Source organism: Armigeres subalbatus, chromosome 2 (assembly GCF_024139115.2).
Source record: "Armigeres subalbatus isolate Guangzhou_Male chromosome 2, GZ_Asu_2, whole genome shotgun sequence".
NCBI classification, from domain to species: Eukaryota; Metazoa; Arthropoda; class Insecta; order Diptera; family Culicidae; genus Armigeres; species Armigeres subalbatus.
Window position 1 is genome coordinate 318,636,697 of NC_085140.1, and position 24,013 is coordinate 318,660,709.

The 24,013-nt window shown below is 41.4% G+C and overlaps 1 protein-coding gene across 1 annotated transcript in view; it reads right to left on the minus strand.

Annotated features, from left to right (window-relative positions):
* LOC134212659 (out at first protein) overlaps window positions 1-24,013 on the minus strand; it is a 261,163-nt gene that overhangs the window by 76,662 nt on the left and 160,488 nt on the right. The window contains exon 2 of the mRNA XM_062690703.1: window positions 6,263-6,376. Coding sequence (XP_062546687.1) covers window positions 6,263-6,376 — 114 coding nt within the window. The remainder of the gene's footprint in view (window positions 1-6,262; window positions 6,377-24,013) is intronic.

A 24,013-nucleotide genomic window follows, 5' to 3' on the forward strand; every position in this document is an offset into this window, starting at 1 on the left:
TCCACTTGTTTTCTCGCTGATCATTCGATGCTGGTTTACAGAGCCTGACACCAAACCCCTAAATTTCCGGAGGACCATTCCGCCAAGTTTGTACAATTCCATTTAAATCCACCACTTGGTTGTACCTTTGACAGATACCTATTTCGACTTCAACTGCAAGACCTTCTCTTAAGTTGATTGCTTTTGCTGGAGAAAACTGAATCGATGCTGAATTTCCTTAGTCGAGTTTGCTTGTATTGTCCTCTCCTTACTCCTTGTTCCTGCAGGTTGTTATCCAAATTCGCTATGAAAAGATCGCACAAAAACGGTGATAGCGGATTTCCCATCGGTGCACTTTTTGTCTGTTTGTAGAAGCTTTCACGGAAAGTAAAGTAGTTCTCCGTCATGCATAGTCTTGCCAGCTTTACATGTACATCTTCAACTTTTCTCACCATGTTGTTTCCGGTTTTTTTTATTTTGAAAGAATTTAACGAATTGAAAATAAATTCATTATATTCAATAAATTCAATTAAACTTATTTAAATTTTACTATGTTTGTTCGTTGCGATCCAATAAATTAGGTTCGGTTTATTAATGTGCCTTTCGAAACATTAACAAGCTTCAAATTGAAATACGGCAAATCAAACCTTCTTCTGGGTGGACATTGTGGTCCTGAAAATAACCGTTTTTAATGATGAGTCTTTGCAATCACCAACACCATGGTAGATAATGTCACTTGAGTGCTGCTGCCAAAAATTACCACTCGATGATCTACCACAAAATAATATATTGAAGTTGAAGCAAAATTCTTCACACAACCAATGACAGTTCTTTATGGATTTTACAGTAGGGCAACAGAGAGGAGGGGATGGCGGCCATGTTTCACTCGACATGTTTCGTGAATTGTGATTCTTTAACGATTGTCACTGGCCGGTTTGAGCTCACTCTCCCTCTTCCTCATGTATTTTTTTGCCCTGATAAGGACCGATTAACTTTAAATCTTGTATCTTTCCAATCACCAACTCAACAGCAGCCCACCATTAGTCCAAAACACGCAAGAAAATATCACTTCAGTGCTGCTGCTGACCGACCACACAATGATTTTCCGCTAGAATGCAGCAAAGGCCATCGTTTTGGTAAAGTTTGGCGCGCTACCCACGCCAACGGCAAACATACTTTTTTGTAGCCGACGACCATTATCGATGCCGATGCTCGAACAGCTCTCTTATGCGCTGTGACGTGCAGGAAAGCTGCTTTCTTCTATGCAGTGAATGAACTAAACCCATTAGTCCCGCCCTTTTGTCAACAACAAGGCAATTTTGACAGTGGCCTTGTTTTATAATTTCTACGCAGTGAAAAAGAGATAAAGCTCGTTCGTGCAATCAGAAAGGCGTATGTGTGATGATGATCGATGTCGTGTTCGGAGGAGAAGGCCTCATCCGAATCAGCCGTCTCCAGCTCGGAAGCATTACTTCTTCTCGCGAAATACATCACAAAACTGAAGCCTAACTTCGCCCACCTGTTAGCCTCGCATATGGCACTCATCACCAATCTATATGCCCTTTTATTCATTTTATATATTTTATCATACCCGTCTCAATCCCTACAATCGACAATACTTCTTTCTAAATGAAACGATACTTATTAGACAGAAGCTGTACGACCGTAATCAGTTTAAATTCAATTTTATTGGCATATCGGTCTCCGTTTCTTTCCCATCTGCTTTCGCACACACGCTGCTCCCTTCCTCTATACAAGCAGCATCGAGACCGATATGCCAATAAAATTGAATTGAAACGATACTTTTCAATAAATTCGAACAATAAATAAAGATCAAATCGGTAATTACGGCCAGAGCGCGCGTCAAAGGGAGACGCTTCAATAATTTATTCGCAAAGATAGCGTCAGTATACCAAGTTAAATTTTCTCTCAAGATTCTGATATTGGTAATGTTAAATTTGACCTGCTTTTATACAGCAGTGTGAAAAAATCAAGAGCATGAATGGCAATTATTTAACCAAGAACAAAACATTTTTTACAATTCCTGATCATAATACCTAGTTCACAGTTGACGTTTGAGTGATAAAACGGCCTACTTTTCCATACCAATGAAATGGGTGCTTTAATGAACCTTATGCTATGCTATAATGAAAAACCAGCATAAGAAAAATAGTTAAATGACCAGATGTAGCACAGGGACTATGTCCAAGGGCTTGACGATCCCTCCCCAGGCCATCTGCGAAGGCTTGCCTAGGATGTGGTGGGGTTTGACAGTGGGCCCTGTTAAATTCCTATGAAAAGCTGCATGTATCTGCAAGTAGGCCCCACCCTGGTGTTAGGTGGGACGCTAAACAGCCCTGACACGACGGCCTCCAACGAGACAGGAGGTTTGCGCAGGCCCAATAAGCCGCCTGGAAAACCAATAATTACGAACAATATAAGAGATAATGCGACTTGATATAATCGGCAAAGACCAAGGCGACAAATAAAGGATCACGATTTGAAGTATGGAACATGGAACTACAAGTCGCTAGGTTTTGCAGGTTGCGACAGGATGATCTACGATGAATTACATCCCCGCAACTTCGACGTCGTGGCGCTGCAGGAGATTTGCTGGACAGGACAGAAAGTGTGGAAAAGTGGGCATCGAGCGGCTACCTTCTACCAAAGCTGTGGCACCACCAACGAGCTGGGAACCGGCTTCATAGTGCTGGTAAGATGCGCCATCGTATGATTGGGTGGCAGCCAATCAACGCAAGGATGTGCAAGCTGAGGATTAAAGGCCGTTTCTTCAACTATAGCATCATCAACGTGCACTGCCCACACGAAGGGAGACCCGACGACGAGAAAGAAGCGTTACATACGATGGATACTCAGTGCGTGACGTCAAAATCGTCATCGGTGACATGAACGTATGAAGGGAGGAAATGTATAGACCGAGCATCGGACCGGATAGTCTGCACACCGTATCGAATGACAACGGCCAACGATGCATCAACTTTGCAGCCTCCCGCGGAATGGTAGTCCGAAGCACCTTCTTTCCCCGCAAAAATATCCACAAGGCCACATGGAGATCACCTAACCAAGAAACGGAAAACCAAATCGACCACGTTCTAATCAACGGTAAATTCTTCTCCGACATCACGAACGTCCGCACTTACCGCAGTGCGAATATCGAATCCGACCACTACCTCGTTGCAGTATGTCTGCGCTCCAAACTCTCGACGGTGTACAACACACGTCGAAGTCGGACGCCGCGGCTTAACATTGGGCGGCTACAAGACGGTAGACTAGCCCAAGAATACGCGCAGCATCTGGGAGTGGCACTCCCAACGGAAGCAGCTAGGCGCAGCCTCTCTTGAAGATGGCTGGAGAGATATTCGATCCGCCATTGGTAGCACCACAACCGCTGCACGTGGCACGGTGCCCCCGGATCAGAGAAACGACTGGTATGATGGCGAATGTGAGCAGTTAGTGGAAGAGAAGAATGCAGCATGGGCGAGATTGCTGCAACACCGCACGAGGGCGAACGAGGTACGATATAAACAGGCGCGGGACAGACAAAACTCGATTTTCCGGAGAAAAAAGCGCCAGCAGGAAGATCGAGACCATGAAGAGACAGAGCAACTGTACCGTGCTAATAACATTCGAAAGTTTTATGAGAAGTTGAACCGTTCACGTAAGGGCCACGTGCCACAGCCTGATATGTGTAAGGACATAAACGGGAACCTTCTTACGAACGAGCGTGAGGTGATCCAAAGGTGGCGGCAGCACTACGAAGAGCACCTGAATGGCGATGTGGCAGACGAAGATGGCGGTATGGTGATGGACCTGGGGTAACGCGCGCAGGACATAATTTTACTGTCTCCGATTCTCCAGGAAATCAAGGAGGAGATTGGCCGGCTGAAGAACAACGAAGCCCCTAGGGTTAAACACGGTGGTGAGGCACTGGCTAGAGCGCTGCACTGGGTCATTACCAAGATTTGGGAAAAGGAAGTTTTGCCGCAGGAGTGGATGGAACGTGTCGTGTGTCCCATCTACAAAAAGGGTGATAAGCTGGATTGTAGCAATAGCAACTACCGCGCATTCACATTGCTGAACGCCGCCTACAAGGTACTCTCCCAATTTTTATGCCGTCGACTAGCACCAATTGCAAGGGAGTTCGTGGGGCAGTACCAGGCGGGTTTTATAGGCGAACGCTCCACCACGGACCAGGTTGAACCAGCTTTGAACGGAAAACGACCGTTCTGGTAGATCCTACCCCTGCTGATACAAGCAGCTTTTCATCGAAAATTTCAAGAGCTCTCTGTTAAAACCTAACCACGTCCTAGGCAAGTTCTACAACTCGCAGCGGCTAAGGAAAGAATTGTTGAGCATCTCGGTCATAGTCCTTCGTCTTTGTTTTTCTACACATTGACTTGAATATAGAAATGTCATAGATATAAATATAAACAAAACATCACAAATTTAGCATTAGCTGCCTTTGATCAAAAACCCGGAAAATATTCATTGGAGGCGCTTTGAATTTTCCAGGACTCCCAATTTTTCTTGCAATGCGTAATAGCCGAATACATGTTTCCATTCGCATTCATGCGCATTGAACATACCTATATTATAATTATAATTATCACTGTGTGTATTCGGTAGTCAGGAAAACCTGAAGACCCAGAGTAGGTTCTACTAATTTTCATAATTTTCACAGTCGTTCTCCACAACACAGAAAAGCATCGGATGATTCATTCCGACCATATCCTGTGTTTCATATTTATGCAGCTTCGGAAAAATGTTTTCACAGCAAACAGTTTTCAGCTCTGCACGAGTGTGGACCAGTAGTCGTACGTGTTGCAATCCGAACTTCTTGTCGTCATTGCCAATGATAGACAACATCGATGACGACGTGCAGGAGTAGGTGTATCGATCACGAGTGTTGCTACGTAGATGACTTCCCAGTGCTTTTGCTTGCCAGCTTCCGATGGAAGGTAATGCTGAGAAAGCAAACGGATGTGATTCTTTTTCACTTAGTCAGAACTTCCAAACAGGGTGGGTTGCTATCTCTTCTGTTCGCAAATGTTATCCTAGGTTCCGGGAGGAAACATCACATACTGATTCTGAACGATTCCGTCCCGGAAGCTGCCGCAATTCGAGCATCGATTCTCAAGCGATAGCAAACGAGTCATCAACATTGATCGATGTGAATGTGATGTAGCAAGTGGGACGTACACCATCAGATAGAAGAAACATGAGCTTCCATTTTTCCGAATATTGTTTCTGCAAACAAGCGGAAAACGTGCGGGAAATTATCTGCATTGGGAAGCAGGTATCGCGTATGGAATTGCACCCGCATTGAAGTTAAACGGCAGTAGCGGAATTGGATAAGCAAACAGAGTCGTATGCGATTGCTGGTTGACTATGTGTTCACAGCTGAGAATTCTCCTTTCATCGGAGTTGTTATTCAACACTCCAGTAAATGTTGAATAAGTAAATCTAAAAGCAATCTCCAAATTAAAGGTAAATTTTATTCACAATAGCCATCGTATTCACCCGGAATTACGAACATAAACATTTACAGTTTTTGTTTTACCCTTCTTCACGGGATTTACCACGGTGCCATCATGGAGACCCAAAACAGAAAACCAAATTCCTCACTCCAACTGTCTGTTACGTCTGCTGTTGCCTGCACAATCAACCCGACTCTACGGAATACGGTTATAGTTTATCCACCCAAAATAACCTTTTCCAACCCGCAGTAGTTCACCTGACACCGATCACACGGCCCTTACCATGCCGCTTCCGGAGCACCCAACCCAGTTAAGCAGGATGAAAATTCAATTTAATTTCCCAGACACAGCACAGCGGATCTGCCGCTAACCATAACCGATATCGTTCGGAGCCATGGTCGATGCGATGTCCCAACTGAGGAAGGTGAGTCAATAAGCGAGGATTGCATAGAGTTGCCCCTATTTTGGGAAGAATGTGTAGTTCCCATGCTGTTCATCACTTGACACCCGGAGGAAGGTGACGGAAACTGGATGGTTTTTCATCTGTAACCAGACCAGTCACTGCTGATTATCCCTCTGTAGTCTGGAGAATGCATGGCAGTAAAACTTTCAGGCAGTGGCATTAACTATGCAAAATGGCTTTTTGACCCTTGAGCTGTGCTATCAAACTCTTTCGAAACAAGGCGGATCCTACTCTGTCACCCCCATGGAAGGATTATATGTATACATCACGCTGAAACAAGAATATGCTGACAACCGGTTACGAGAAGAGTCAAAATACTTACACTTTTGAAGTCGATTAGCTTCGTTATAAGCGTGCCATCGCTTCGCTGGAACTCGAGCGTACACGTGTCGTCACTCACGCTGGACGTTATTGTCTCCTGCACCACCTCGCCTCCCTAAGCAGAATGAGAAAAAGAAACGAACATTTAGAATACAATCAATGAGCAATTGGTTCACTGTACACCAGGCTAGATGTACCAGTTGTGTTGTGGCTATAGCACCAGTTGTCCCACTAGTGCTTTATTTGCCAAATGGCCAATCAAATCACCGCAAACCAAGTTCATATCGATAAAGCATATTCATATGATACGATAACACCTTTGATCTCCTTCAAAAAAGGAAAGCATAATTGTAAAAATTGGTTTTGCCTAATTTTTGACGTCCTTTGCACCAGTTGTCGCACTAGTGATCCCAATTTGGCCAATCCCATAAGAAAACAATGAAATTTGCCAAATAAGGAACCAAAATTAAGAATAGTTCCACAATTGGTGCATGCGTTCCTATTATGGATTAATCAATTATGAGGATAATAATAAATTTTATTATAGTTTTCGCAGCTGTTCTAAGGAGCAGGAAATAAAATCTTTCGCTTGATATATGAAGTCCACCCTCATGTCTTTTACTTATTCAAAAAAATAGTTGTTCTTACGTATGGAGACAATTGGAACACCCACCCTAGATCTCTTCATGTTTTCAAAAAGAATCAAAATTCAACCGGTCAGCTCGGAATCATAATTCTTATGCTAAAATAAACCTCCTGACAAATTTTCAGCTAATTCGGATAAAATTTCGAGGTGGCTCAAATCAATCTAGTGTTTTTGGGCTATTTTCAATTTTGAAAAAAATCCAACAAGAAATATAAACGCCGAAAATCATCGCAACAACTTCTAAACGTAAGCCCCGGTTATGTGCTCTAGAAGTCTTGTGAACATTATGATCCGTTCCGTTCACGTTTTGACCATGTTAAAGTGATTTTCAAGCTTTAAGGTACATAATAATACTGTTCCCCTAAAAAACGTCGTTTTATTAATGTGTACTATCGGTACATGACGTTGGAGGTGCCCCCTCTTCGTTTAACACCAATCGTTATAACTTCTCTTATTCCCATAGATCTGCTGTAGTGTTTGATACAACTATGAAACAGGAGCTTCATGAAATATCCGATTCCCATCGTTCGATGGTGATACCTACAATATTTGCAAACAAATACGGGCATGTCAGCGCAAACAGAAGGTTTTTCACAGATGGATCAAAATTTGAGGATGCGCTGGTTTCGGTGTGTACAACAATATACATAGCGCCTCCTTCAAATTGCAGAAGCCATGTTCAATATACATTGCTAAACAAGCAGTTATATACTACGCACTGGAGTATATTGCAACACTTCCTGCTGAGCACTTCTTTGGTCGATAAAGCCGATTAAGCACTCAGCGTATCTCTTAAGAGGGATACGAAAATCATTGCGTGCTTTATCGAAACGCTCCTATACCATCACCATGGCATGAGTCGCTTCTCATTGATCGATTCCGGGCAATGAGAAAGCGGACTCCCTGGCTAAGGTGGGCTCTATGGAAGGCGATATCTACGAGCGGCAAATCGCCTTTGATGATTTCTTTGCAATAGCTCATCAGGAGACCTTGATCAGTTGGCAGCGGAAATGGAAAATTGGAGACTTGTTTAGATGGCTACATTCTATTCTACCTCAGGTATCGAAGAGACCATGGTTCAAAGGGTTGAATGTGGAACGTGATTTCATTCAAACCATGTGTAGACTAATTTCTAATCACTAATCGCTAAATGCGTATACGTTTCGAATTGGGCTGTCTAGAAGCAATCTCTGTGTCTGCGGCAACTATCAGGATATCGAGCACGTCGTGTGGGGGTGCGTCGAGCATCGTGAAACCTGGTCTGAGTTGACTGAAACTGTCCGGGTCCGAGGAAAACAAATAAAACCCGTTAGGGAAGTGTTTGCGGGCCTTGATTTAGAGTATATGAACCTTATCTATCTGTTTTTGAAAGAGATTGATGTTAGAATTTGAATCTTGTGTGACCCCTGTCTGTAGCATTTCCCCTTACAAGTGTCCTCTTCTTTTCGTTGTCTCCTTTTTTTGTTTTGTTTCTCTTCCATTAAAGATCAATGACAAAATCCACCATCAAACCAAGTCAATAACATCGCAATCAATAATTTTAAAACCCTAAAGCCCCGCCTTTTCCTATTGTGTATTTGTGATCCCTAAGCTCGAGTCAGGCGCGTGTACGTCGGCTACCCAAACTAGTTGTAAGAAGTTGTAATACCCAAACTAACTCTAGTTGTAAGAAGAATCACAAGAATTCAAGACAAAATTTTCAAAACGACTTATCTGCTTTTGTAAACAAAGATTCACACGACGATTTGACAAATATGATAGCTCTCCCACGCAAACCAACACCACCAATAGGTAGGTGAAGGTTTCCGCTGTTTCCGGTGAAGGTATGAAGCTACAGAAAATATTTTAAAGCATATTGTCTTCTGTGAACTAGTTAAATTAAACTTAAACTATATAGGAAACATGTGTGATAGTTAACTAAGATGTTCTAGAATCTCCGAAATATCCTGGAGTTTCGAATGGTCAACCGAAACAACCACAACTTCCATGATATCCTCAGCCCCGGTATCAACCGAATTATGTTCTCCAATGATTTGTCTTTCATTTGGGTCGTAAATTCAGGCATATTAGATGTTGTAAGAAATCGCCCAGGAGTTGGGATTAAAAGGTCTACCGAATCAACCACAATTACCATAATGCCTCGAGCAACGATATCACCCCAAATATGCCCACCATTATCCACCGCGTAGATTTTTGTAGCGTATGTATCCTAAGGGTTTATCACCTCGGAGGGATAAATTTGGTTTTGACGTGAGACTATGTCTGTGTTTTCTATATTGGGGTGCACTTTACGATTGCATAAAATCAAAAAACGTCACGAAAATATGTTAGACTTTGGTTTGGGATTTCCGCAGTTTTTTACGCTGTTTTAATTTACGCGGCACGTATCATCCGCGAGAAAACCAGCTCCAATATGTATGTATAACTAACAGACCCGACGAACTACGTCTCGCCCAATTTCTTTTTTTTTTGCATTTGCAATTTCATTTTTGGTCGCTTCTTTGTCTTCTTCTATGACTCTACATTCCAACTGGAACTTGGTCTGCTTTTAAACTTAGTGTTTTATTAGCATTTCCACAGTTATTAATTGGAAGCTTTTTTATGCCCACCAAAGCATGTGTATGTTCTACAGCGGAGAATGTTTCTCACCCAAAAACATCATAGGCTGGACCGAGAATCGAATTTGCCATCTCCGGTTTGGCAATCCTACGCCTTTGCTGGAGACCCATTATTGGTTGGTTAATACATCGAATTTCCAGATGGGGAGAAATCTCGAAGCACCATAGAGACATTTATGTGGGACGATTGGTGGACCCCCCGGAAAAAGCGAAGAAAAAATCAGTGTCTAATCTATAGCAGACCCCAGACGACGGAAAAAGTTTGACAAACTCTTTATTATTAAAGAAAAATATTGATGGGGTGAGTGCGAACTCGAAATATTGAAGTAAATATTGAGGGAAATCAGAAAAGTTTGATATTCTTTTCAATATTTCCCCTCATCTCCCCCCGCAATTTTCCCACAGGAGTCGATGACGGTTGAGTGTGTGCGTGTTTTGTACGTTATACCGCTATTTGATTCGTATTAGTTCAAGAGAAAAATGAATTTTTCTCAGCTACGGGCATGCCGACCAATCAGTGAAAATATTGAAGAAAAGTTTGACGAGAAAACTTTTGTCAATATATCTCTCGTCTGGGGTTTGCTTATGAGTGATCCGATAGATGTACACGCGTCCGTGTTTTGTTGAATTTGAATAAAGTTATTTCTGTTTTTCTCCACCATTCTTTTCCTTCTTTTCTACATGGGGGCTCGTCCAAGAAGGAATAATCGAGAAATTCTCCGGTCGTCGCGTTAAAAAAGTGAAATTCTTACACCGGAACGCTACGCTGAAATCAAAATGGCTGAGAAAAACATGACGCTAGTTGCAAACGAAGGTTTTTTCGCGTGCCAACGAAGGGGTACGGAATACGCAACTGTACGATGATGGTACTGGTAATGAAGACGATTGTATCGAACGGCCAAACGACGACAACAGTGCACACGACGAAGGCGATCGTATCGGCAACAGAGACGTCGATGACGATGCCAACGACCCAGACGACGACGAAAACGATGATTCGTGCGAAAACGATGGTAGTGGTAGTGAGAACTCTACAAATTTTCTCACGGCACTATCAAGGGGCGGTAGATGTATTTCCACGCCGGCAGATTGGTCACAAGCGACGGTCAACTGAAAAAGAAGGCCCAACGCGAGAAAGAGATAAAAAAAGCCGTCGGTTTAGTGCAAAAAAGCATTGTTTTTACTGTGGTAGCAGTTCACACGTAGCGGGTGATTGCCCACAGAAAAATGACGGACCGAAGTGCTTTAACTGTAATTCATTCGGACATTTGTCGCGTAACTGCTCGAAGACGGGTGAAAAATCGAAACAGCACGACGGCGTAAAGAAAAGTGCGTCGAATGTGAACACACTAAAAAGTGCCATGAGTGTCATCCCAAAAGTATTGGTGAAAATCGGTGAACACGATGTCGCTGCGACTGCGACAGTCGACACAGGAAGCGAGATTTCTTTGATCCGAAGTGATTTGTGGTTTGTTTTGGCGAAGAACGGAGCACAGCTGAAGAAATCCGACATGAAAGTGCACGGTTATGGAGATGTTAAAAATGTGTGTGGGGAATCGGTCATTGATGTTTTAATCGAGAATGAAGAGTTCGAGATCCTTGTACGCGAGTGCTGTGGTAGTAGTGCTTAAAAAAGATGATTCTCGACGGGTCTGCGTTGATTATCGCGAGAACAATAAGAAGATGATTCGTGTCAAGTTTCCATTGCCAAATGTAGAAGAACAAATAGACAAGCTGTTTAGCGCACGTGTATTTACTACGTTGGATTTGGAAAAATCTTATTTCCACGTACCGGTTTCCGAAGAAAGTCTAAAATACACGTCATTCGTAGCCAGCGACGGGCATTTCGAGTTTCTACGTGCTCCATTTGGTCTTTGTACCAGTAGAAATGCTTTCGGGCGTTTCATAAACGCAGTGCTAAAAGACTTGATCAATCATAGCCTTTGTCGATGACATTACCATACCGACGGCGAATGAAGAAGAAGGATTGGTAGTTTCACAAAAAGTGCTTAAAGTGGTTGAGAAGGCGGGTTTGAGTGCAATCGGAGGAAGTGTGTGTTCCTGCAGCGAGGTGCAGAGTATATTGGTGCGTAACCATGACCAAGTACCTGGGAAGATTGAAATAGTTAAACAGTTTCCGATCCCGACTACGGTAAAGCAAGGGTTTTACGGTCTGGCAAGTTACTCGAATAAGTTTATACCCTCGTTTGCTAACGTTGCACGCCCTCTATCAAGTATGCTGAAAAAGGATAGCAAGTTGCATTTCGATTACGGAACGATTGCGTCGTTTAATCGCATTAAAGAAAGTCTCGCAAGTTACCTAGTACTGCGAATATTCCGACCTGATGCCGAAATCGAGGTTCATACGGGCGCTAGCAAATTTGCTTTGGATGGCCGTTTAACAAGTTATGCCGATTAATTGCATATTATTCGGCAACTCGGCCCTACGAAAACCATTTTTTTAACAAAAAATGGTTTTCGTACGGCCGAGTACCGAATAATATGCAATTAATTGTAATCAAGTGTCGGTCTTTCACCGTCATTAGTCGTCTGAGTACACGCGACCGTTTACGTAAAGGCAATCAAACTCATCAAATGCTTTAGCCAAGCAAGCCTTTGGCACAGCAGAGTGCGATTGAATTCCCATTCTATACCGTCCCGCCCAGCCCGTTGTTGGGGGCATGGAGTGCGATCCTCTCGTTTAATAAACAATGTGCACTCGCTTGACTGTGGATATACAACAGTAAAGCACATGTGGAGATTAGACAAATCAAGCATCCGAAAGATATTCAATTTGCAAAAAAGAGAGCTAACCGCGGTGGAGGTTGGTACTCGGATTCTGATGGCTTTTCCGCAAACGTGACCTTTAAGTGGTCTTGTTGTGTAGGGGTTATCACGCCTATCTAGAGAGTAGGAGGTTGAGGGTTCGAGTCCCTCCAAGACACGTGGATTCTTTTTCGCAAATTTCATATCAATTTGTCCATTTCGAAACATATGCTGTGCATATGCACAGCCAAGATATTTTACAAAAAGTTATGCCGAACAAAACTACCACTCCTTTGAACAAGAAATTCTGGCAGCACTGGCGGAGCCCACTTGGTGCAAGAACAATAGCCTATGAGAACAATAGTGGACTGACCGATTCAACAACTGCCAGACCTCTGTCTCCGCCTGTGTCTGGCAGTTGTTGAATCGGTCAGAAAATTCAGAAGGTTCCCTGTTAGGACGCAGGATTAAGATCGTAACGGATTACAGGGCGTTCAAGGATTCACTTGCAAAGAAGAAGATTGATGAACGCTCGAATCGCCAGATGGATAGTTGACCTGGCCGAGTTTGATTTTGACGTAGAGCATCGACCCGGAGAAAAGATGCAGCACATCGACGCGAGAGCGAATGTGCTAGTGCTATCTGCATCCGTTAGCGCGCAAATTTCCGAAGGTCAGCAAAATGATGAAACGTCCAAGGCAATTATGGTGGAATTGGAATGTAACGGCAATTATGATGGGTATTGTCTCAGGAATGGAGTTCTATACGAAGGTGACAGGAAGAACTGGCGGGTCTACGTACCGGAATCAATGGAAACGACGATCATACGAACCGCTCACGAGAAGGGACATTTTGGAGTAAAAAAAAGGAGCGAATCGATTCGGATTACTACATACTTGGTTTGAATGAAAAGATCACGTGTGTCCCGTGTATTGCCAGTGAGAAAAAAACGCGGCAAACCAGAAGGAGAACTTAAGCCTATTCCGAAGGGTGATATTCCGTTTGATACGATACATGTAGATCACCTTGGACCGATGCCGTCGACTCGAAAAGCCTATAACTACATTTTGACAGTCATCGACGGATTCACGAAATTCGTGTGGTTATTTCCAATGAAATCCACAGGAGCCGAAGAGACGTTGAAAAAACTACGGATCATTTTCGACACGTTTGGGAAGTGATCGCGGAAGAAGATTCACGTCGAAAGTCTTCACCAAGTTTTGCTCCGAAGAAAACATTGAGTTGCATACGATTGTAACGGGAGTTCCACGTGGTAATGGTCAGGTGGAACGTGTTCACCGTATTATAATCCCGTAAATAATAAAATAAATGTTTAAATAACAGCTGGCATCGAGCGATTCAAATGTCCCCGTTTGGACTCTTGATCGGCACAAAGATGAAAACGAAGGAAGACAAAGTGTTACAGGAAATATTGCAACAGGAGCTACAGGAGGATTTCCAACAGTCGCGCAATGAATTACGGGAAGTGGATCATCGGAATATCCAGCATATCCAGGAAGAGAACAAAAAATATTACAATATCCGAGAAAAATTGTTGCAGAAGTACAAGCTCGGTGATGTTGTGGCCATACCGAAGACGCAATTTGGTGTTGGTCAAAAGGTGAAGCCGAAGTATGGTGGACCCTATGAGATCATTTTTTGGCCACATGACCGTTACGAGGTTCGAAAATTGGATCCCGAATCAGAAGGACCGAACAAGACTTCAACATCTGGAGATTCCCTGAAACCTTGGTAACGGTTGACGAAAAAATCAGTGTCTACGAGTGATCCGATAGATGTACATGCGTCCGTTTTTTGTTGAATTTGATAAAGTTATTTCTGTTTTTCTCAACCATTCCTTTTCTATCTTATCTATTTCTACATTTATTGCTTTCAAAAACCACAACAAGGCAAATGTGCTTCCATTAGCTCGATTAGTTTTCGAGACATGTAGAAATTTCTGTTTCATTTGTTAGGGAGCCACCCCTCTCCTTCTAGAGGGAGAAGGGATCTTGAACAATCACAGACACTTTTATTTCCTTCAAAAACCTTCACATGCCAAATTTGTTTACGTTTTCTTTTATTCGAGTTATGTAGAAATGTGTGTTTCATTTATATGAGAGCATCCCCCTCTGGAGCGTGGAGGGGTTTCGATCCATCTTAAGAACACTGGCGGCGCAAGAGTATATTTTGGCCATAACTTCCCATAGTCCGATCCGGCAAATTTTCTAAAGGGAGCAATAGGATTAAATATTGACCTACATTTAAATTTCACTTATTTTAAAAAGTTGTTTATAACGGTGATTTAAAATAAATGCGTGTGGTGCAATTATGACAAGAAATGAAAATGACTAGTTCCGCAGGTGACAAGCTACATGTTTACAGAGGTGACAATGGATAACGAAAGAACAACACTAGAGAACGGATTGAATATATCTAAAAGCAAAATAAGCCTAAAAATACGGTTCTTCTTTGAGCGCTATTGTTATCCGACCTGCAGGTTTTCCTTGATGACTCAACATTGTCCCTCAGACCTATTGTTACGCACATCATCTTCGTGCGTGGTATGTAATCAGTCTATGATTAAGTTATATTCCGCGGCGCTTCGTTTTCCAATACTTGAATTATATTATGCGTATGATGTGTCTAATAAAACAGAGGTTTTTCGTGATTCGATGGCAGGTGTCGAATTTACCCCAACTGATAGCATAATAATGATGAGATACATGTGGATGTTTATAATTATAAAATTTAACTATTTTTCCACAACATACGCAAAATGATGTTCAATTATGGATCAGAGATGGATTAAATACTGAAAATCAACAAATTATTGTTGGAAAAGCTTATACACCGATGCCAAAATTTTACATAACTTATCTCCTCAATGGTGATCAATGCTAATTGTCTGTTTATTATGACTCTTCCACGTCTTCGCCAGTTACAAAATGACTAGAAACACAAGAAATCAAACGTTTATTCAAAGTGTGTCGAAATTCTGTCCGATTATCACCTGAAATCAGAGATTTCTAGTGGTGTCGGTCTTACCCGCAGTGTCGGTTTTACCCATAATTCCCCTACTTTTTTAATAAAACAGATATTTTGGCAATTACTTCTAAGCCCATAGTCCGATCCGACCAATTTCCAATAGGAAAGCAAGCCAATTAGTTAAGGATAACTGCCTGAAAAATGAGTGTTACATTTTGTTGAGTGGATGCGAAATACCTGAGAATATCCGAAAAAGTGTGCTTTCTAGCAAGCTATTCCAGAGTCAATTCCTGGTTTTACCACTGTTCAGGATTCTTCGGATGTTCTTAAGAACACTTTGAGGATTAATTTCTAAATTTTTTCCTGCCTCCACGATTTTTTCAGAAAATTTCAAGAATGATTTCAAAAGTTCCTACAGGGATTCTTTCGAAAATTAGTTCAGGAATTCCTTCGGATACGATTGAAAATTTCATTCCCTCGGGAATTTATCCAGTAATTCCTGCGGAATTCTTCCAAGAGTTATTTCCACAGCTCTGGGATAAAATTTGGGGAATTTCTTTAGGGATTTCCGAATGAATTCCAAACGGAATTTTTAAAGGAAATTCTGAATGAATTTCCGACATTTCCTACAAATCCTTTAGACATTCCTCCAAGAATTCTAAAAGAATTTCTTACAGAGATGTCTCCAGAAAATCATCCGGACATTTTTCACAGAAGGAATTCTAAGAAAATTAAAAAAAAAATCCTCTACGAATTCTTTTGGGATTTTCTTCGGAAATTCTTTTAGATATTCCTTTAGAAATTCTCTTGACATTCCTTTGATTTTTTTTTCGGAGCTACCTAAGGAAAATCTATCTTCTATCTATATACATAAAAATGAATTTCTGCCTGTCTGAACCTTATAGACTCGGAAACTATTGAACCGATCAGCGTGAAAATGTTTATGCAGAAGTTTTTGGAGCCGAGGAAGGTTCTAAAGATGGTTTGAGACCTCTCCCCGCTTTGAAAAGGGGGGCTCTCATATAAATGGAACACCAATTTTTTCATAACTCGAGATCTAATCAGAGAAAAAAATCAATTTCATGCGAAATGAAGTTCGTCGGGTCTGCTAGTCCTACATAATTCCAGGAATTCCATTTGACATCCCACCAGCGATTCCTTCGAAAAATTCTCTGGAAAGGCCTTTGTAAATTTCTCCAGAAATTCCTTAGAAACTTCTCCAGAAAATCATTTTAGTAATTTAAAATTCCTTTCGAAATTCCTGAAGGATTTGTTACGAGAATTTTGTTGGACGATTTTTTTTTCCGGAAATTTACTACAGAATGAAATAGGAAATATTGAATGTATTTGCGGAAGAGTTTCTAACGGAAATTTCAAAGAAATTTCCAGGTGAAATTTCCGAAAGAACTCTAAAAATAATTTTCAAATGATTCCCAAAAGAATTTCTGAAGTGATGCCCAAAAAAAATATAGGAATATCCGAAGGTCTTCAAGAATTTCTAATTAAATTTCTGGAAGGATGTCCGAAAGAATCCCAAGAATTTCTTATTATTTTTCGAAGGGATTGCTTAAAAAGTCCAAAGGCATTCCTAAACCAATTTTCACAGGAATTCCAAAAACAATTTCCAAAAAAATTCATGAAGAAATTCCCTTAGAATTTCTCCTGAAAAAATTTAAAACGGTTTTCATGAAACAATTTCCATAGGTATTTCTATGTCTAAATAGATATAATAATAGATAGATATGATAGATATAAATAGATATATAATAGATAATACATTAACAAAGAACTGGAAAGAACAAATTTTGGCTGTTACGTCCTTTTCAAATGTTATTCTAGAAAAAATATACATTACATACAGCTACGTAGTTCAACGCAACCTTTGCGTACATTTCGATTTTTGCTGCACCTTTTTATCTAATAGAGCTTTTATCCACCACTCCTTATGAATGCTTGTACTTGTAATGTACTTCGAAAAAAGGGAACTAAAACTAAGATTGCAATTTGCGCATCTGTCAAGTGTCGTCGTCATCGTTGGTTTAAAAATGCACTCTGCGGCAGTAAGTCATGTGTCTGTCATATGCCAGCCGAGAAAAAATAAGGGTAATATTATATTTCATAAGACGCTAGGACATGCTTGGCTCATATTTCTCTTCCGAATAATACTTAGTCCAGCAACACTCTGGGGTCGTACACTAATTACGTGAACACTTATGGGGCGAGGGGGTGTCTGCCATTTTCTTACGTTCCATACAAATAAAAAATGATTTGTATGAGAAAAATCTTTCATGGAAGGAGGGGGGATTGAAAAACCCAGAAGAAATTCTTACGTAATTAGTGTACGGTCCCTCTATGTCAAATAACTACAATACAAAACAAAAAAAAAACAAATTATATCAAATGTCCGACCTTATGCAAAAAGGCATAATATCCAATGCCTTTCTGGCAAATGGCCTGCTCCATGACTGACCTTAACAACATTAGCTCACACCTTTCGGTCAGTGCCTATATTATAATGCAATCTTTCCAAACAATATATCATCTAATTCGTGACCGCATCAACATCCTTTAAATGGTCCATCAGCCCCTGCAGTGACCGAGCCACTTCACTCGAACAAACTCTGTTTCCTCGTTCATCCATGACTGATGGTAGTCAACTCTGTCATCCTTTCCTTCGGTATCAAACTCGTGTGATGCGAATGCCATGTCCTTTGTAAGTTTGATTGCCTTACCACCCCCCTCGGGCAGTTAGTCGCCACAACTACTCACACAACACTCATCTGATTGCGCTCCGGACTCCGGTTCGATTAGTTTCCATTCCGGTGAACAACAACAGCGTTAGCACAAGCTGTCGCTCTTTGACCACAAGCATGAACTCTCGGCTCACGCAAACACACCTCCATCCATGGTAAGGTACGCATGCTGCAAGTTGGCGACACGGTTGGCATCCCACACTAACGAAAGATGGAATTGCTCCATTTTCTTGCTGGTTGTTTGGATCTGCTTCCCTTATGGACCGAACTAAACCATCTGCTGGATACCAGACTAGGCAAACATTGAGCACACAGCGTTGTGTATTTATACGAGCCAAGATTCCGACTCACAGGTGAATGAGGCCGGGTGGGTTGACCTTTCTGTCCCATCCACTTGAGACTGCCTCCGACTTGAGGCAAGGCTTCGGTGCGAGACTGGAATGGAAACGCATGAGTTGAATTGAATTTATAAATAAACTTCTGGTTCCGTTTACCGCACTCTTGACCAATGAAATGCCCAATGCATATCTTCTTCGGTGTTTTGCTGGGAGCTTGGTGTTCGAAGGATTGAGTTGATGGCCCAACTGTGAACACAAGGGCAGGGTACAAGAATGGTTATGGAATTCAGGATAGCTATGAAGGGCTCCAGATGTATGGAGATCAGTATAGAAAGTATGTGCTCTGTTTTCTTCCGTGGTAACGAAATGTACAATAATTTTAAAAGTGTTTGCATATGGTTGACATTCTTTTATGGATTGCAAGGAAATGAGGCAAGGGCAAGTGTAATAGAATTTGAACTCTGTAGTATGGAATTCTAATAAAGATCATTCTCTTCCCATATTTTTCACTAGGAAGTAGCATATTGAAATTATAAGAATACTCGAGCGGCTCAAGTCTATTGAATCAACTTACTTTGCTCAACGACATGTTCTTAATTATCGTAACTCCTAGAAATTTGAACGGTACTTCACTCATATTATATATACTCGGGGTTGTTTCAATTTAATTTGTTACTCAATTAGCTGAGATGTCGCAACGTTTCCCAATGCCCCATTTTTATTTTCTCCGTCCGACGTGCTAAATGATGCTCGAACCACTTTTAATTTGAATAATGTGCAAAAAACTGCTACGTGAATTTGAGATGTTTGAAACTTCCTCGCTTTTCCTCGCCTAATTCCACTAGCTACTAAGGGGCCCTTTACATTGCACTTTGTCGCAACCAGATAATTATTCGCCACACATATTCTTAGTTCCGGCATCCAACCTTTCAATCGATTCGGCTCACTGCGCATCAAATGAGCGTCTAATTACTTTCCCTTAATCGCTTCTGGCGGTTTCCTTCTGTGCCGGATTTCCACCTTGCTATGCGACTGCCAAATCCTGCTTTACGATGTTGGTTGCGTTCAGCCATGCAACCTGGAAACTGGAGACAAGCCGAACACCAATCTACTGCCGCCCCAAATGAGAGGGAGGAGGGAGGTGATAAATAATTCCACCCACCTCTGTTCCCCCCTACAATTCATGTTCGTTGTCAGGCAACCTTTGAAGTGTGACAAATAATTGTCGTTACGGAGAATTGATTCGCTTTAATCTTCATTTCGAGTTCATTTTCCGACTGAGTTCGCTTATTATATCTGCTCATATCCTCTTAGTGTGATTGATCTTAATCCGGAATCGTCGAGGCGAAATGTAGACGTGGGACACATACACAGCTTTAGTTCTACTGTGAAGTGTGATTGTCCACCGACTAGTCAGGTTTTTAATGCCAGCCCAATAGGCCACCCAAACAAAACCACGTGGCCATCAAACAACCTCACCAGTTTCGGAATAACCTCATCTGTAAGGAGAACTCGGAATAACCTCATCTGTAAGCAGTTCTCCGACCATCTTAATAATACCTTTCCAAATTGTCAATGAGGTCGACTCAAGATTAGACCCAAAACGTTTTGACGGCACGCCAACGAATAACAGAAGGATTGTCATTACAATAATTAACTATCTATGCGAAGCCGAAATCACTAACATTTTCCATTTATTTCATTCTCTACCTAGTAACCTCATCACAAAAAAAAACTCAGGCATGTTGAGACGATATATGTGCTTCAGACACGATAGGAATTTGTCCCAAACTGTCGATAATTTCGAAAATTTCTTCAAGAAAATTCCAAATCCAATCCAAATCCCAACCAAATCCAATCCAAATCCAATCCAAATCCAATCCAAATCCAATCCAAATCCAATCCAAATCCAATCCAAATCCAATCCAAATCCAATCCAAATCCAATCCAAAACAAACCAAATCCAATCCAAATCCAATCCAAATCCAATCCAAATCCAAATCCAATCCAAAACCAATCCAAAATCCAATCCAAACCAATCCAAACCAATCCAAACCAATCCAAACCAATCCAATCCAAACCAATCCAAACCAATCCAAACCAATCCAAACCATCCAAACCAATCCAAACCAATCCAAACCAATCCAAACCAATCCAAACCAATCCAAACCAACCAAACCAATCCAAACCAATCCAACCAATCCAAACCAATCCAAACCAATCCAAACCAATCCAAACCAATCCAAACCAATCCAAACCAATCCAAACCAACCAAACCAATCCAAACCAACCAAACCAACCAAACCAATCCAAACCAATCCAAACCAACCAAACCAACCAAACCAATCCAAACCAACCAAACCAATCCAAACCAATCCAAATCCAATCCAAACCAATCCAAATCCAACCAAACCAATCCAACCAATCCAAATCCAATCCAAACCAATCCAAACCAATCCAAATCCAATCCAAACCAATCCAAACCAACCAAACCAATCCAAACCAATCCAAACCAATCCAAACCAACCAAACCAATCCAAACCAACCAAACCCATCCAAACCAATCCAAACCCATCCAAATCCCATCCAAACCAATCCAAACCAATCCACATCCAATCCAAACCAATCCAAACCAATCCAAACCAACCAAACCAATCCAAACCAATCCAAACCAATCAACCAAACCAATCCAAACCCATCCAAACCAATCCAAACCAACCAAACCAATCCAAACCAATCCAAACCAATCCAAACCAATCCAAACCAATCCAAACCAATCCAAACCAATCCAAACCAATCCAAACCAACCAAACCAATCCAAACCAATCCAAACCAATCCAACCAAATCCAATCCAAACCCAATTCAAACCATCCATATCCAGTCCAAATCCAACCAAACCAATCCAAACCAACCAAACCAATCCAAGATCCAACCAAACCAATCCAAACCAATCCAAATCCAATCCAAATCAATCCAAACCAACCAAACCAATCCAATCCAAACCAATCAAACCAACAAAACCAATCCAAATCCAACCAACCAATCCAAATCCAATTAAAATCCAAACCAATCCAAATACAATCAAACCAATCCAAACCAATCCAAACCAATCCAAACCAATGCAAACCAATCCAAATCCCATCCAACCAAACCAAACCAATCTAAACCAATCCAAACCAATCCAAACCAACCATCCAGTTCAACCAACCAAACCAATCCCATCCAATTCCAACCAATTCCAATCCAAACCAATCCAAACCAATCCAACCAATCCAATTCCAATCCAAATCCCATCCAATTCCAACCAATTCCAATCCAGTTCATCCAAACCAATCCAAACCAACCAAATTCAACCAAACCAACCAATCCAAACCAACCAAACCAATCCAAACCAATCCAAACCAACCAAACCAATCCAATCAAACCAATCCAAACCAATCCAACCAACCAAACCAACCAAACCAATCCAAACCAATCCAAACCGGTCCAAACCAATCCAAACCAATCCAAACCAATCCAAACCAACCAAACCAATCCAAACCAATCCAAACCAATCCAAACCAACCAAACCAACCAAACCAATCCAAACCAACCAAACCAATCCAAACCAATCCAAATCCAACCCAAACCAATCCAAACCAATCCAAACCAATCCAAACCAATCCAAACCAATCCAAACCAATCCAAACCAACCAAACCAATCCAACCAATCCAAATCCAAATCCAACCAAATCCAATCCAATCCAAACCAATCCAAACCAATCCAAACCAATCCAACCATCCATATCCAATCCAACCAAATCCATCCAATCCAAATCCAATCCAATCCAATCAAATCCAATCCAAATCCAATCCAAACCAATCCAACCAATCCAAATCCCAGTGATGAACTTAATCAAATATTAAAATCACTCTAATAAAGAAAAAAAAAAAACAACCAAATCCCATCCAAATCCAATCCAAACCAATCCAAATCCAATCCAAATCCAATCCAAACCAATCCAAACCAATCCAAATCCCATCCAAACCAATCCAAACCAATCTAAACCAATCCCAAACCAATCCGAATCCAAACCAATCCAAATCCAAACCAATCCAAATCCCATCCAACTTCCAACCAACCAATCCAAACCAACCAAACCAACCAAACCAATCCAAACCAATCCAAACCAATCCAAACCAATCCAAACCAACCAAACCAATCCAAACCAACCAAACCAATCCAAATCCAATCCAAACCAATCCAAATCCAATCCAATCCAAATCCAACCAATCCAACCAATCGATCCAACCAATCCAACCAATCCAAACCAATCCAAACCAATCCAAATCCAACCAAACCATCCAATCCAACCAAATCCAATCCAAACCAACCAAACCAATCCAACCAATCCAAACCAATCCAAATCCAATCCAAATCCAATCCAAACCAATCCAAACCAATCCAAATCCAATCCAAATCCAAACCAAACCAATCAAATCCAATCCAAACCAATCCAAACCAACCAACCAATCCAAACCAATCCAAACCAATCCAAACCAATCCAAATCCAATCCAACCAACCAAATCCAACCAAACCAACCAAACCAATCCAAACCAATCCAAACCAACCAAACCAATCCAAACCAATCCAAACCAACCAAACCAATCCAAACCAACCAAACCAACCAAACCAATCCAAGTCCAATCCAAATCCAAACCCAACCAAACCAACCAGTCCAAACCAACCAAACCAATCCAAACCAATCCAAACCAATCCAAACCAATCCAACCAACCAAACCAATCCAAACCAATCCAAACCAACCAAATCCAATCCAAACCAATCAAACCAATCCAAACCAATCCAACCAACCATCAATCCAAATCCAATCCAACCAACCAAATCCAATCCAAATCCAATCCAACCAATCCAACCAAACCAATCCAAATTCTATCCAAACCAATTCAACCAATTCAAACCAATCCAAACCAATCCAAATCTAATTCAAACCAATCCAAACCAATCCAAAACCAATTCCAAACCGATCCAAACCAATCCATGTCCAATCCGAACCAATCCAAACGCAAATCAACCAAACCAATCCAAATCCAATCCAAACCAACCAAACCAATCCAAACCAATCCAAACCAATCAAACCAATCCAAACCAAATCCAATCCAAAATCCCATCCAACTCTAATCCAAACCAATCCAACCCAATCCAAACCAATCCAAACCAATCCAAATCCAATCCAAACCAATCCAAACCAATCCAAACCAATCCAAATCCAATCCAAATCCCATCCAAACCAATCCAACCAATCAAAACCAATCCAGTCCAATCCAAACCAATCCAAACCAATCCAAACCAATCCAAACCAATCCAAACACAATCCAAATCTAATCCAAACCAATCCAAACCAATCCAAACCAATCCAAACCAATCCAAACCAATCCAAACCAATCCAATCCAAATCAAATCCAAACCAATCCAAACCAATCCAACCAAACCAATCCAAACCAATCCAAACCAATCCAAACCAATCCAAACCAATCCAAATCCAACCAAACCAATCCAAACCAATCCAAACCAATCCAAACCAATCCAAATCCAACCAAACCAATCCAAACCAATCCAACCAAACCAATCCAAACCAATCC